At 33.2% G+C, this 14733-nt stretch overlaps 1 protein-coding gene across 1 annotated transcript in view; it reads left to right on the top strand.

Moving 5' to 3' along the window:
• Positions 1–14733, top strand: part of ADAMTS19 (ADAM metallopeptidase with thrombospondin type 1 motif 19) — a 265672-nt gene that overhangs the window by 82003 nt on the left and 168936 nt on the right. Inside the window, exon 7 of the mRNA XM_063087880.1 lies at positions 5851–5894. Within this exon, the coding sequence (XP_062943950.1) occupies positions 5851–5894 (44 nt within the window). The remainder of the gene's footprint in view (positions 1–5850; positions 5895–14733) is intronic.

Raw genomic sequence — 14733 nt, forward strand, 5'->3', positions numbered from 1 at the left:
AACAAACATAGTAAGTTTCTGAGGTAATGTGGTAGTTTCGTTTTTTTGTTTGTTTGTTTGTTTTTTTAATCTGCTAATTTCTAGTTCTCCATTTATTTTTATTTTTATATTTATTTATTTTTTATTTTGTCGATATACATTGTGGCTGATTATTGTTGCCCATCACCAAAACCTCCCTCCCCCCTCCCACCCCCCCCACAGATGTCCCCTCTGTTTGCTTGTCATATCAACTTCAAGTAATTGTGGTTGTTATATCTTCTTCCCCGCCCCCCCGGGGTTCTTTGTGTGTGTGTGTGTGTGTGTGTGTGTGTGTGTGTGTGTGTGAATCTATATATTAATTTTTAGCTCCCACCAATAAGTGAGAACATGTGGTATTTCTCTTTCTGTGCCTGACTTGTTTCACTTAATATAATTCTCTCAAGGTCCATCCGTGTTGTTGCAAATGGCAGTATTTCATTTGTTTTTATAGCTGAGTAGTATTCCATTGTGTAGATGTACCACATTTTCCATATCCACTCCTCTGATGATGGACATTTGGGCTGGTTCCAACTCTTGGCTATTGTAAAGAGTGCTGCAATGAACACTGGGAAACAGGTATAACTGCGACTTGATGATTTCCATTCCTCTGGGTATATTCCCAACAGTGGGATAGCTGGGTCGTATGGTAGATCTATCTGCATTTGTTTGAGGAACCTCCATACCATTTTCCATAGAGGCTGCACCATTTTGCAGTCCCACCAACAATGTATGAGAGTTCCTTTTTCTCCGCAACCTCGCCAGCATTTGTCGTTCAGAGTCTTTTGGATTTTAGCCATCCTAACTGGGGTTAGATGGTATCTCAGTGTGGTTTTGATTTGCATTTCCCGGATGCTGAGTGATGTTGAGCATTTTTTCATATGTCTGTTGGCCATTTGTATATCTTCCTTAGAGAAATGCCTTCTTAGCTCTTTTGCCCATTTTTTAATTGGGTTGCTTGTTTTTTTCTTGTAAAGTTGTTTGAGTTCCTTGTATATTCTGGATATTAATCCTTTGTCAGATGTATATTTTGCAAATATTTTCTCCCACTCTGTTGGTTGTCTTTTAACTCTGTTAATTGTTTCTTTTGCTGTGCAGAAGCTTTTTAGTTTGATATAATCCCATTTGTTTATTTTTCCTTTGGTTCAATGTGGTAGTTTCTCTGGAGGAGTTCGTTAGACTAAAAATCTGGCTTCTTGAGTTTTAACTCCCATGTGGAGGAAAGTCTTCAAGGATGTGCAAAGTGGGAAAAAGGAACTAAAGTGATTACATCCAAGTAGAACTCTCATATACCTAGACCCTCAGTGAAAGTGTGATCTGGTAAAAGCTCTGCCAGCAGCAAACACAGGTCATCAACAAAGAGGCATTCTTGTTGTCTCAGTCATGTTTTAGCCATGACACCAGTTGAGGAAATGAGTGGCTCCTCTGGGTATTCATTACCATGAATGGGATCCCAAAATTGAAGCACATCATGAAAGCATATGCAAAACTGCTCTGGAGGGAAACTCTCTCAATCTAAACTGCATAAGACAACCATAAATAAAGTACCAATGGATGAGTTCATAATAGAATTCTAAAGTGCACAATGACAGTATTTTCCATTGTGAGAACCAGGAGTCACAATAAAGAATAATGATTTTAAAAAAATGACTGACAAGGAGTATAAAATGAGCATGTTCACATGATTAAAAACAAATTTAAAATTCAAAATGTAAGAATAAAATGTTTTGGAAAACAGAACAGCTGATTTGAAAAATAAAACTTCTAGAAAATAAATATGGTAGTTAAAAAATCTCAGTTTCTGAGTTGAAGAGCAGATTAGATGCAGCTGAAGAGAGCACTAGTAGGTTTGATGATAGCTCTGACAGATTCTCCCAGAAGGCTGCATAAGAGTGGTGAGAGATGGAAATACAAAAGTGCTTGAGAGTTACAAATATCAGAATGAAGAGAACCAACATATTCCTAGAAGAGTTCTAGGAGAAGAGGGTAAAGAGCATGTCAGAGGGATTAATTAAATAGATAATGGTAAGAATATTTATGTGTTCATGGATCTTCAAATTGAAAAATCAACCATGTACCAAAAAGATAGATAAAAACAAAATCACACCTAGACACACCTCTTGGTGGGATTGCAGTACTAGAGGCAAAAAGAAACATTAAGATTAAGCAGAAACCGAATGCATGAAAGAAGAGCAAAAAAAGTGTGATTGTAGAATTCTAACCAATATTTATGAATGCTAGAATAAAATGAAATAATTTCTTCATTGTGATGGGAGTCAATAAAGGTGACCTAAAAGTCTATAATCAGCTACTGTTCTATTATGAATAAATGCAAAATAATGAAAATGAAGGAAAAAAGACTGCGATAGTTTTCTAGTCATAGATTCACACTGAAGGAGATACTGAAGGATTTACTTAAAGAGAAAGAATAATGAGCTCTCTAGAATATATTCAAGATATAACTGAGAAAATGAAATGCTAAACATATAAGCAAATTGCTAAATAAGTACTGATGTTAAAAAAAAACTGTCTGATTTGAGATTTAAAAAGTCAAGTTGGAACTATAATATCAGATTAAAAAATCGCGAAAGACTGAAGAGAGAGATTGGATTAAAAGCATTTTATGTCCTTCCCTTTTTCAAGAGACTAAAGACAACTTTTAGTTTTAGACATATCAAGTGTATGTGGTAGGCAGAATAATGCCCCCCTAAAGATGTCCATGCCCTAATCCTCAAAACCTGTGGATATGTTATCTCACATGGCAAAAAGGACTTTGCCAATGGAGTGAAGTTAAGGATCTTGAGATGGGAAGAGTATCCTAAATTATCTGGGTAGGCCCACTGTAATCACGTGGTATAAGGGAGAGAGAGAGAGACAGGAGAGTCAGAGAAAGAGATGTGTTGATGGAAGCAAGCGTCGCAGTGATGCACTCGCTGGCCTTGAAAATGGAAGCGAACCTTCAGTCAGGAAACCCGGGCAGCCTCTAGAAGCTGGAAAAGGCCGGGAAACAGATTTTCACTTAGAGCTTCTAGAGGGAACACAATACTGCTGACATATTGATTTTAGCCCAGTAAGACCCATTTTAGACTTCTCACCTCCAGACTTTATGATAAGAAATTTCTGTTGTTTTAAGACGCAAAATGTATGGAAATTTGACAGCAGCAATAGGAAACTGATACACTGCACAGCTGGCCCTCCCTGTCAGTTCGTTTTGCATCTGCAGATTGAACCAACAGTGAATTGAAAGTACTTGCGTCTGTACTGGACATGTACGGATTTTTTTCTTGTCATTAGACCCTAAACGAAGTAGTATAACAACCATTTCCATAGCATTTACATTGTATTAGGTATTATAATTAATCTAGTGATGATTTAAAGTATACAGGAGGATGTGCATGGGTTATATACAAATACTACAGCATTTTATATCAGGGACTTGAGCATCCTCAGATTTTGGTATCCGAGTAAGGTCCTGGAACCAGTCCCCTAACAAACACCTGGGGGAAACTGTATACACTTGGCATGTCTTTTTCCTTCATTTTATTTTTTAACTTTCATTTTCTCTGAGTCTCTTATAAATAGCATATGGTTAAAATTTTAAAAGCTGGTTATACAATATCTTTATAAGTTAATTTAATCTTTTCATATTTTATTTATTCTCAATATATTTGGATTTTTCTCTCTTGTTTTTGCTAGTGCTTTGAAAAGTAACATTAAGTTGTGTGTGATGTATGCTTACTTTTACATTTTAAAGTATAATCATCTCTAAGTATCCATGGGGAATCGGTTTCAGGACTTCCCTTGGGTACCAAAATCTCTGGATGCTCAAGTCCCTGACATAAAAAGGGGTAGTATTTGCATATAACATACACACATTCTCTCGAATACTTTAATCATCTCTAGTTATATCTAATATGAGGGTACTTCAAAAAGTTCGTGGAAAAATAGAATTAAAAGATAATATGAATCTTTCCATGAACTTTTTGAAGTACCATTATACAATATAAATGCTATGTAAACAGATGTTGTATTGTTTAAGGAATAATGACAATAGAAAAATTCTGTACATGTTCAGTATAGGTGAATTTTTTTTCTTCCCAAGTATTTCTGATCTGTGGTTGGTTGAATCCATTGATGTGGAACCCACAGATTCGGAGACCTGACTGTACTAATGTTTACTAATATGTTAATATGAGACACTATAGACTTTAACAAAGAAAATATAAGGGATAAGTATGGCTTTTATACAATAACAATAATTCAAGATAAATTATAAAAATTTAGAGTTTAAGTAAATTTGATAACTTAGCTTTGAAATAAAGCAAAAACTGGTAGAAGAACAAGGAAACATCAAAACATTCATAACCACAATGGAATTTTAACAGTCTTCCCTCCATTAACAGATGTAAAAGTCAATAAAAAATTGCTTATTCTACTGAATAACTGTATATCAGAACTTGTAATAGCTACATCTAGTGAGCATACATAGAACTCTACTCCAGACAATTAGAAAATATACATTTCAATGTTCCATGCAAGGAACATTTACAACATTGTATATAGTTACTAAATCACAAATGCTGCTGAGCCAACTGAATTGAAAACTCACCATTGCAATTATCAATGTAGATCAAATATCATTGGTCTTTGAATGATTATTGTGCCTAATTTTGTCATTTTTTCATTTAGGAATGACATTCAGATCCCATAACAGAGAGTGGAAATTTAAAAAAATATATAGTTTTTCATATCTCATTCATACACAAACAAAAGACCAATTGCAGTATTGTTTATAATAGTAAACATTATGTAGAACCTAAATGGACAGCAATAGGAAATTGCTTCTATTAGAAGAATTGCAGCAGCAACAACAAAAATCCAATAAAAACATTAACAACTAACTTTTGAAATCTTACTATGTGCCCAGCATTTTTTAAAAAATGCTTTATATGTGTTAGCTCTTTCAACCCATACAATTAACCTATGTTTTAAGTGTTTTATATGTGTTAAATCATTTAACTTGCACAATAAATCTATGTGGTAGATGTAATTACCTTTATTTTTTAGACGAGGTAACTAGGACACAAAAAGGTTAAGTAAGTTACCTTGGGTCATACCTGTAGTAAAATGTAGATAGAAATGTTTTGCTGTTTTTTAGAGTCTGCTTTCAAACCTCATAACTCATCAATTATTAAGTTCTACTAAACTATGTTCTATGAAATCCTAAGTAATTGGTAACCAGAGTGAAGTATTCTTAGGGAATGCTCTCCAAGATATAGTGGTCAAATAAAGAGGAAAAATTATAGAATATTATTCATAGTTAGGTCCCATATATGTAAAAATTCTAATTTCCTCATACTCTAATTAAAATTATTAACCGTCTTTTATAACTTTTGCCAATCTTATAAAATGTTATGTTGTTTTAAATTGTACTTCTTACATTTAAATCTTCAATTTGGTAATTATATTTGTGTTATGAGAAGTATAAATATTCCAATATTTTTTTCAAATGGAAAGCCACATTTCAACACCAGCTACTATTTTTTGTAATATAATAATGAAATCGTGTAAAATTCAAAACAAGATAGTATTTTATTTTTGAAATATTGTCTATGAAATGGAACAATGATGTCACAGGATTATATCAGGCATAAATGTAACAAAATTTAATTTTCTACTTTCTTAGAATTTAAAATTAATCTTATTCTTAGTTTTATTAAATTCTTAGAGATAAGAGGTACACTTCAATTAATCATATTAAAAGTGAATCACATGATGTCTATTGTTTGTGCACAAGGACTTGTCTTTACTTGGATTTTCTATTTTTCTTTCTAGGAAAGATTTCTGTGTACACAAAGATGAACCATGTGATACTGTTGGTAAGTGTATGTAAAAATTTTCACACTTTGAGAGTTCTGGGGACTTTGAACATGTCGCTTGTTTAAATATAGGAAATTATTTGAGTATGCTAATTTTAAAGGAATATTTATGGAATGTCTGAGATATGTATTTACCACCTATATGTCTGATCACTTATCAACACTTCAGTTATGAATGAAATAGCTTAATATTGGATTAATTAATTAACTATATATTGGAGATGATTTTCAAATGATGCTTTAAGACTATCATCAGTTCTTTTTTTATTTTCCCAGAGATACACACATAAGTTCAATAAAATTCTGTTGTTATTGATAACCCAATACAAAATGTATTAATGCCATTATGATTGACTATTTTGCAGGATAACAGGTTTTTGGGGGGGTTTATACGCTTGAAGTTCTTTGCAGACTATGTGAAAAGAAAATCCATCTAATTTTCCTGAGTCATGAGGATTCTTTGTACATAAAGTAGCAAATTTTCCAAATTATGTATTGGATATCTTTAATTCCTAAAACATAACCATATAGCCATGCAGTCCATGAAACCTCAGTTCTAATTTCAAGAGAATGGCCATGTATATATTTATTCGTAAAATAAATGCATCTATATAAATAAAAATGTACCTATCCAAATATACCAAAATAATGTGTGTGTATAAGTCATGTAGCTATATGTAAAAAGGTGGAGGTAGTATTGATATGGTATATAGTGAGAGTCATAACCTGATTTTAGCATACCAATGTAGGGTTCATTTCTATAGGGTAATTAATATTTTAACTTAACCATCTTTGAGGTGTCATTTGTTCTTTGTAAGATGGACAATAAATAAAAGATCCAGAATAGAGTTATAGGTATTTAAAAAATAATTCTAACTAGTTCCATTAACTTTAAATTCTCATGCTTCTCCTCATGATTAAAATTTTAAATAATAAGTGCAAAATAGTTAAAATAGTATAAAGGTAGATGATGATGGAATCGAGGGAATATTAGGTTCAGGAGGGACTGTGAGCATAACAAGATCTGACATCTAAGGAAAAGCTGAATTCATTTAGGGACGTTCTTCCTAGTGTTGATTTATTTACCTGCTTCCTGCAGTTTTCTTCTCTTCCTGCCAGAATCTCCAGAAATTAAAATTTGATATATAGTTTTAATCACCCTAACCACAGAATCTTGATTATGAATAAAGCTTCTATCAAAATAATTACCTTTTCCTCCACTTCAGCAGCTGTGTTGCCCCCTAGAGCCTTCTGCATCAGGGAGACATCAATGTCTTGCCCTGTTCAAGCACGTGTGAGAAACAGCGTCCAGCTACATGAATTGTCTCTTTACATCACGTAGGCAGGCACTAATGTGAGGAGAACCAGTTTCTGCTTTATGACTATATTTCACATCTTACTAAATCTGCTAATTGAAAATAGCATACAAATTTGCAATACGTATTATCTGTAAAACTTATTTCTAGCTTAAAGCACATTTGAATAATTAAGTACCTTGGTGTGTTTGAACAGTCGGAGTATGTAAGGTTTGGCAGGAGAGCAGTGTAATCAGTCCTATCCATTAAAATCTTGATAAAAATTATTTTTAAATGTTATGGCACATGAAGTAGAAAATCCAGTGCGCTTCCGGAAATCTCTATGTATTTCTGAGTGTGTAGGTTCTCAAGGTTACCTCTGGTATCACTAAAGCCTAGTTCTTCCCACTGATTCTTATGGCAGTTCTCTTTCTTAGACCCAGTACAGACAAGGGTCTTTTCCTTATGTAGTCTTGAGCAGAGAAAAAATATGAAATATTTCTTTAAGAGACATAAAATGAAAACCTATAACAACAAAGTCAGAGTAGTCTCTTCCTCCCAATCCCCACAAAAACCCTTCTTGTCACAATGACCATGCCTGTGTCTAGAGTCATATACATTTATAAGATTTATAAAAACATTTGTGAGGAATAGACATTGTGGTTGCCGCCCCATCATCCATGCATGTGCTGCTGTGCAGCTGCCATGCCATGTTGGAAAGGATAATGCCCTACAGATGGGTCATCACTAGTCTAGGCCTAGCAAGAGGACCATTTCAGTACCTCAGGCCTAAGCCGGTCAGCACGTGGCATTGCCCTGTTTGAGACATGTGACCTGTCCCTATGTTTGCCTCATCAAGCTGAAGAAAGGAACATTTTTGATGGCTAGAGCTTGTTCTTATATGTATCCACTGGATGTAAGTAAGAATGCAACCCTGATCACTATAATCATGAAGGAAACCAGACTTGGGGTGAATCTGACATCATACACTGCAGAACGGAGAGAGGGAATTCGCCTTTCTCCTGGATAACATTGGTGAACACTGCATCCTCCAGCTCTGGAGCCCAATCTAATGACTGGGCTTCCGGATGTATGAGCCCATATATTCTTGTTATTTAAGTGAGTTTAAGGCCTTTATTCCTATTATTTGTAGCTTAAGGCATAGAAATCTTCCCTGATACTCATATATTCATTTATAAGAAAAGTATAATATGTGGCAGCACTAATAACCTTTCTACTTTTAGAAAGAAAGTACTGAAAACTGCTCTGTGACTTGTTAAAGAAATCAAACAAGCATGTATATATAGCTTATCTATCATCTTAATAGCTGTCAATCTCTAGTATAACAAAGCAAAGGAGACTTATGGTTCAAATCAATAAAATATTTATTTATACACATTTTGAAATCTCCCCATATAATACAAAGGAAGATACTTTTTTGTCAGATGCTTTTCTTTAGCCAGTGCATAACTTCCTTTGTCTTTTATCTACAACTAATGTGAAGTTAGCCCATTTCACTTTGAATACTATAATGAAAATATTGAAAGATGACAGAGAAAAGAAAAGAAGTGGATTTGCTATTTATTAGCTTGGATACTATGGGGTTGAATGAAAACTTTAAGAGAATTCTCCCTACTCTCCTAGGTATAGTGAGAGGGCAAATACAGAAGTTAAAAGCTTTGGTCTTATATTATTAACTTGACCTATAAATTAAGAGGAAGTCATATTTTTAAAACAATGCAAAGATTTAGGCTATGGATTGTAACTCATACAGTGATTTTGCAAACATTATCTTGTTGAATTCTCTCAAATTTTGAACTCTTTAATTATCATTACTATTTTACAGATGAAGAAAGCTTTGAAATAGAATAAACAGATCATGGATTTTTGAAGTCACATATATAGATTTAAATCAGGGCTGTGCTATTTATTACCTATGTGACAGTGGCACATTACTGAACACTTTAAATGTTTGGGTTCCTCACCTATAAAACAGAGGCTATGGTATCTACCTCACAGAATATAATAAAACTGTGACACTTGCAAAGCAGCTAGTTGTTAATCGACACTCAGCATGCACCAGTTTCTATCACACCTTCTTATTCCATCGAATACCTACGGAAAGGTTCACATTTGCCCAGCATCACTGTTAATAAATGGTAGGACTGGCCTCTGCCTCAGACCTTATGACTATAATAACAGTCAGCTTTCATTTATAATATGATACATTTATATAATAGATAATAAACACATGTAATAGATATACAATATATGTATATAGTAGATAAAACACATGTAATATATAAAAACACAACGAGAAAGCTGAGTGGGAGAAAAATGTTATTGAATGAAGTCATGAAAAATATTGGAAATGGCAAATACAAACGTATTAACTCAGGAATAACTTTTGTTTACCAGTATTTTAACTTTAAAACAATAGGACATTTTGCTCATTTGCAAAGTCAAAAGTCATGTACATTTTAAATGAATTGGGCTATCTCAGTGTTTTGGTGTATTATACCTAAGTGCTTCAATTGATAAATTGTAGTATTTATTAAACTTGTGTTTGAAAAGATACTTAGTGGGTAAAAAGTAAAAATCATTTTTACCACCTCCTTAATCACACACTTTTTCCTGTTGTTTTAGTTTTAAGTAGAGGGTTTGGTAGGTTGGTAGGTAGGTATATAGATACTAGAAGAAAAAAATGCCATTAAATGTTTTAATAAAATATCAATCTTAAAACACATGTGTGTTTACCTTTTAACATTCCTGCAATTGGGATTCATTTTGCAATCAGTGTCTTATTAGAATTGTGTCATAATTTAATTCAAAGTTTTTTAGAGCTTATATTGGATGAACTATGGTAGTATACTCAAATTTCTGGAGAAATAAAGTATAATTTAGTATGCAAGTGGCAACTATGTATTTGCTGGTATTGCTAGTGAAGTTGCCTTATATTCTGTAGGAGGCAGACTAATGATCCCCCAAAATGTACTTGTTCTGGAACCTATGAATATGTCAGGTTACAAAGCAAAGAGGAATTAAGGTTATATATGGAATTAAGGTTTATCAACTGATCTTAAAGTAGGAAGATTAACCTGGGTCATCCTGATAGGCCAATCTGCCCCCGCCACTGATAGGTGGGGGCAGAAGGGGTTCTGAGTCAGAGGGGGATGTGATTACTGAAGAAAGGCGTGGAGAGGGGTGAAATGAGAAGGATTCGACTTGTCATTGCTGGTTTGAAGAAGGAGGAAGGGGCACTAGTGAAATATGAGCAGCCTCTAGAACATGGAAAAAGCAAAGAAATAGAATCTCCCTTAGAGCCTCCAGAAGTGAACACAGACCTGCCAATGCCTAGATTTTAGCCAATGAGGTCTGTGTCAAACTTCTAACCAAGACAACTGCAAGAGAATAGATTTGGATGTTTTCAGTCACTCAATTTGTGATAATTTTTTACAGCAGTCATAGAAAACCAACATACTTTGCAAGAAATAATTGCCTCCTCTCCCCATCATTTATAGAGAAGTGTTAAAGAAACACGATGTTCTCGAATCTTTAGACTCTGGGACTGTATTGGTCCATTTTCTGTAGCTTATAGCAGAATGCCTGAAACTGGGTAATTTATAAAGAATCAGAATTTATTTCTTACAGGCCTGGAAGCTAGGAAGTCAAGAGAACACATCTGGTGAGGACCATCTTCCTGGTGCAGACTCTCTGCAGAGTCCCAAAATGGCACAAGAATCACATGGTGTGGGGAAAGAGTGCTCAACTTTTTCTCTTTAAAAAGTCACCAGTGCCAGTCCTACTCATTCATTAACCCATTAATCCATTAATTAGTGAATTGATTAATTCATTAATGAGGGCTCACCATTCACTCACGTCCCAAAGGCCCTACCTCTCAACATTGCCGCATTGGGGATCAAGCTTCCACATGAATTTTGGAGGAGACAAGAATTTGCAGGGTCAAGAATTCTGCCTCTATGGTTAGTTTTGAGAACCAATGGAGAGTTTGAGATTAGATAAAAAATAGAAATTAGGACTATGATATATATAAAAAGTAAGAGATTCAGCCTGTGCTAACAAACACAATTAATTATAATCAACCATTTCTAGCTGAGAGACTAGACCAAAAAAAAAAAAAAAAAAAAAAAAAAAAAAAAGCCTGTATTGTCCCCTAACCATTAAAGAATTGAATCAATTCTTTAAAATCTTCCCCCAAAATACTATGCTCTGATAACTTTACAGATGATTTCTACTGACATTCCTAAGAACATATCATTCCAATATTTTGCAAACTGTATAGAAAGAGAGGGAATTAAAACCATATAAATTTCTTACCAAATCCTGAGAGGACAGTGTAAGAAAGAAAAATGATGTCATTCTTACTTAGGAAAGAAATGAAAAAAAATCAAAACCAAATATTAGCAGATAGTATCTCACAATGTATTTTTAAAATAACCAAGCGGGGTTATTTTATTCCAGATTTATTCCAGAAATGCAAGGGTAGTTTAACATTAGAAAATCTTAAAATGTAACTACATATTCCAATTAAAGATAAAAACCATATGATCATCTCGTTTGGATAAAGAAAATGTCTTTCATACAGTTCAAAACAAATTCATGATAAAAAATTCTTGGCAAAATAGGAAAGAATGGGAACTTTATTAGCCAATAGATGTTATTTACAAAAAAAATCCATAAACATCTTTTTTTAAATAGTGAAGTATTAAAAGCATTCCTTTCAAAATCAGAAACAAGAAGATTCTATTATTCCTATTTCTACTCAACAAGGTACTAGAAATTTTAGCCCTTTCAATAAAGTGGATAATATGATTGTCTACATAAAGAAAAAGCCGAGAATATGGAATTAAAATATGAAAATTAAAAGAAGAGTTTAGTAAGGTGGTTGGATAGCAAATCAATATACAATAATCAATTGTATTTTATATACCAGTGAGAAATTTAATTAAAATCAATTTAATATATAGAAAAAATAAAGTACTTTGGAATATACCTAATGACAATATGCAAGACAAATGACTAATATTATAGACTATATTACAATTCAATAAAGAAGACCTAATTCAATGAAGAGATAAACTCTACTCATGGTTTGAAAGACTAAATATAATACAAATGTCCATTTTCCTCAAATTGATCTATTGATGCAATGCATTCCATAAAAATTCTCACAGGAGTTTTGAAGGAACTTGATAGGCTGATTCTAAATGTTATGTGTAGGAACATAGGCCTAAGAATCACCAGGCACTGATGAAGAAAGGATGCAGGGGATATCTGCTCTATCAGATATCAAGATATGGTGTATAGTAAATCCCAGTGGCACATATTAGAAAGTTGATACATAAGGCAGATCACTGGGTGAGCACTGTTCAATAAATGATGTTAAGATGATTATTCCCATGGAAAAAAGTTGAAATTAATCCCATATGTTTTAGATTTGCAAAAATATAAGAAAATATAAAAAGATAATTTTCTATTTTTGAGATCGAGATAGATTTCTCAAAGAGGATTCAAAAATGCTGATCCTAAAGGAGATGTTTGATGAATTAAACTATATTAATATGTAAAATGTCTGCGTATTAAGACATTATACCATTATTTTGTATATCACTAAATAGAAAAACAATGTGACGAATTTTAATTCTAAGATATTATTGATTTTAAGACACATCACAATGTGAAATAATATTAATCTTGGAATTAGTGATATGTAGTATTTTCAATACATATAAACAAAAAAGTTTTAGAACCCAGAGTATAAAAACAACCTCTATAAATTAGTCAGTAAGAAACAAACAAGTAGACACACCAAATAAGGCAAAAGACCCTAACAGCCGTTTTTAGAAAAAAATACATCACAGCTGAATTTTTTAAAAATTGGAAAATGTTTAACTTCATTAGTAATAAGGGAAATGAACATCAAGCTCACTAAGAGATTTGTACCAATGAGACTGACAAAATTAAAAGTCTGACCTTACCAAGTAAACAGAAGTATGTGAATCTACGGAAACACACTGTTCAGGAGGGAATGTAATTGGTGTAACCACCTTGGCAAACTTTTGGCAGTGCCTACAAATAGTGGCATATGTATAACCTATGGCCATTAATGCTATGACCATAAATTCTTAGGCATATACTTAAGAGAATCCTATGTCCACTAAATATGTACATACAGAGAGAGACAGAGACAGAAACAGAGACAGAGACAGAGACAGAGAGAATGAGAAATACTAGAAGAAACAGCTAAAATGGGTGGGGTAGGGAATTGATGTTTTTTGTTGTAAGGATTTTTTGATAATTTTATGTTTAAGCTTGGATAGAGCTAAGATATAATGTATTCATATGTATTGGAAAGCATCACCTGGTGGGAGAGTTAGGGATGATAAGGTATAAGGCCTTAAGCTATAAAGAACTGTTGAATAGAGGGTGAGAACTCAGCAGGTGAGCCTGAGAAGGTACATTTACTCTAGAAATTGAAACATATATACATAATATATACATAATTTATCAAAATCTAATCTTAATCTTTTTTGTTTTCTCAGGAATACATGGCCCATAGGGCCACACACTAAATACCCTGCATCTATTGTAGGCTACTATTACTGTTTTTTAAATTTTTATTGTTTTTTTAAACCCTCAAGATGTTATTATGGTTTTCTGCAGTCAATGCTCAATTAGATTTATTTACATATTTGTTATTTTATTAGTTTTATTATTTTATTATTAGTTTTTATTAGCTCTTCACTTTTTTCTTACAACCCAGGTCTCTCTTCTGATCTTACTCTCTTTCTGATTGAAGCAATAGTTACTGGAATTTCCTTTAATAAAGGTCCACTGGTGGCAAGCCCCCCTTAAGTTTTTGTTAGTCTGAAAATGCCTTAATTTCACTTGCATTCTTGAAAGATATTTTATGTGAGTATAGAATCCCAGGATTCTGGATGTATTTTTTCCCTAGCACATTGAGGGTCTAGTTGACCTGTTTTCTATTCACGATGAACTTTGTATTCATCATGTTTCCTGAATCTGAAGATGCATGTCTTTTATTTATTCTTTAGAATTATCTCAACATAATCTCTTCAAATACAGTGTTTACTCCCATTCTTTCTACCATTCTTTCTGGGAATCCTAATGAAACTGTGTTGCAGCTTCTAATTCCAATTTCTATATCTGTTGTTCTCTCTTCATATCCATCTCTGTCTTTCTGTGCTGTGCTCCAGGTAACTTTTTCAGCTCTATTAATTCTCTCTTTTAAAAAATATGCTGTTTAACCTGTTTAACTCATTTATCAAGGCTTTTAAAAATTTTAATAACTTATTGCTAGACATTTCATTTGATTTATTCCATATTTGCTAGAGTGTTTTAATAATTAATTGAGCCTTTCTCATGCATTCAATATCTTAGATCTAAATAATTTTAAATGTACTCTTGAATAGTCACTAGCTAGTAATTCTATTATTGAAGTTCTTGTAGTTTTAATCCTTTTATTTGTTGATTTTGCTGAATCCCACTCATGGTGGCTTGTC

Source organism: Cynocephalus volans, chromosome 2 (genome assembly GCF_027409185.1).
Source record: "Cynocephalus volans isolate mCynVol1 chromosome 2, mCynVol1.pri, whole genome shotgun sequence".
Lineage (NCBI taxonomy): Eukaryota > Metazoa > Chordata > Mammalia > Dermoptera > Cynocephalidae > Cynocephalus > Cynocephalus volans.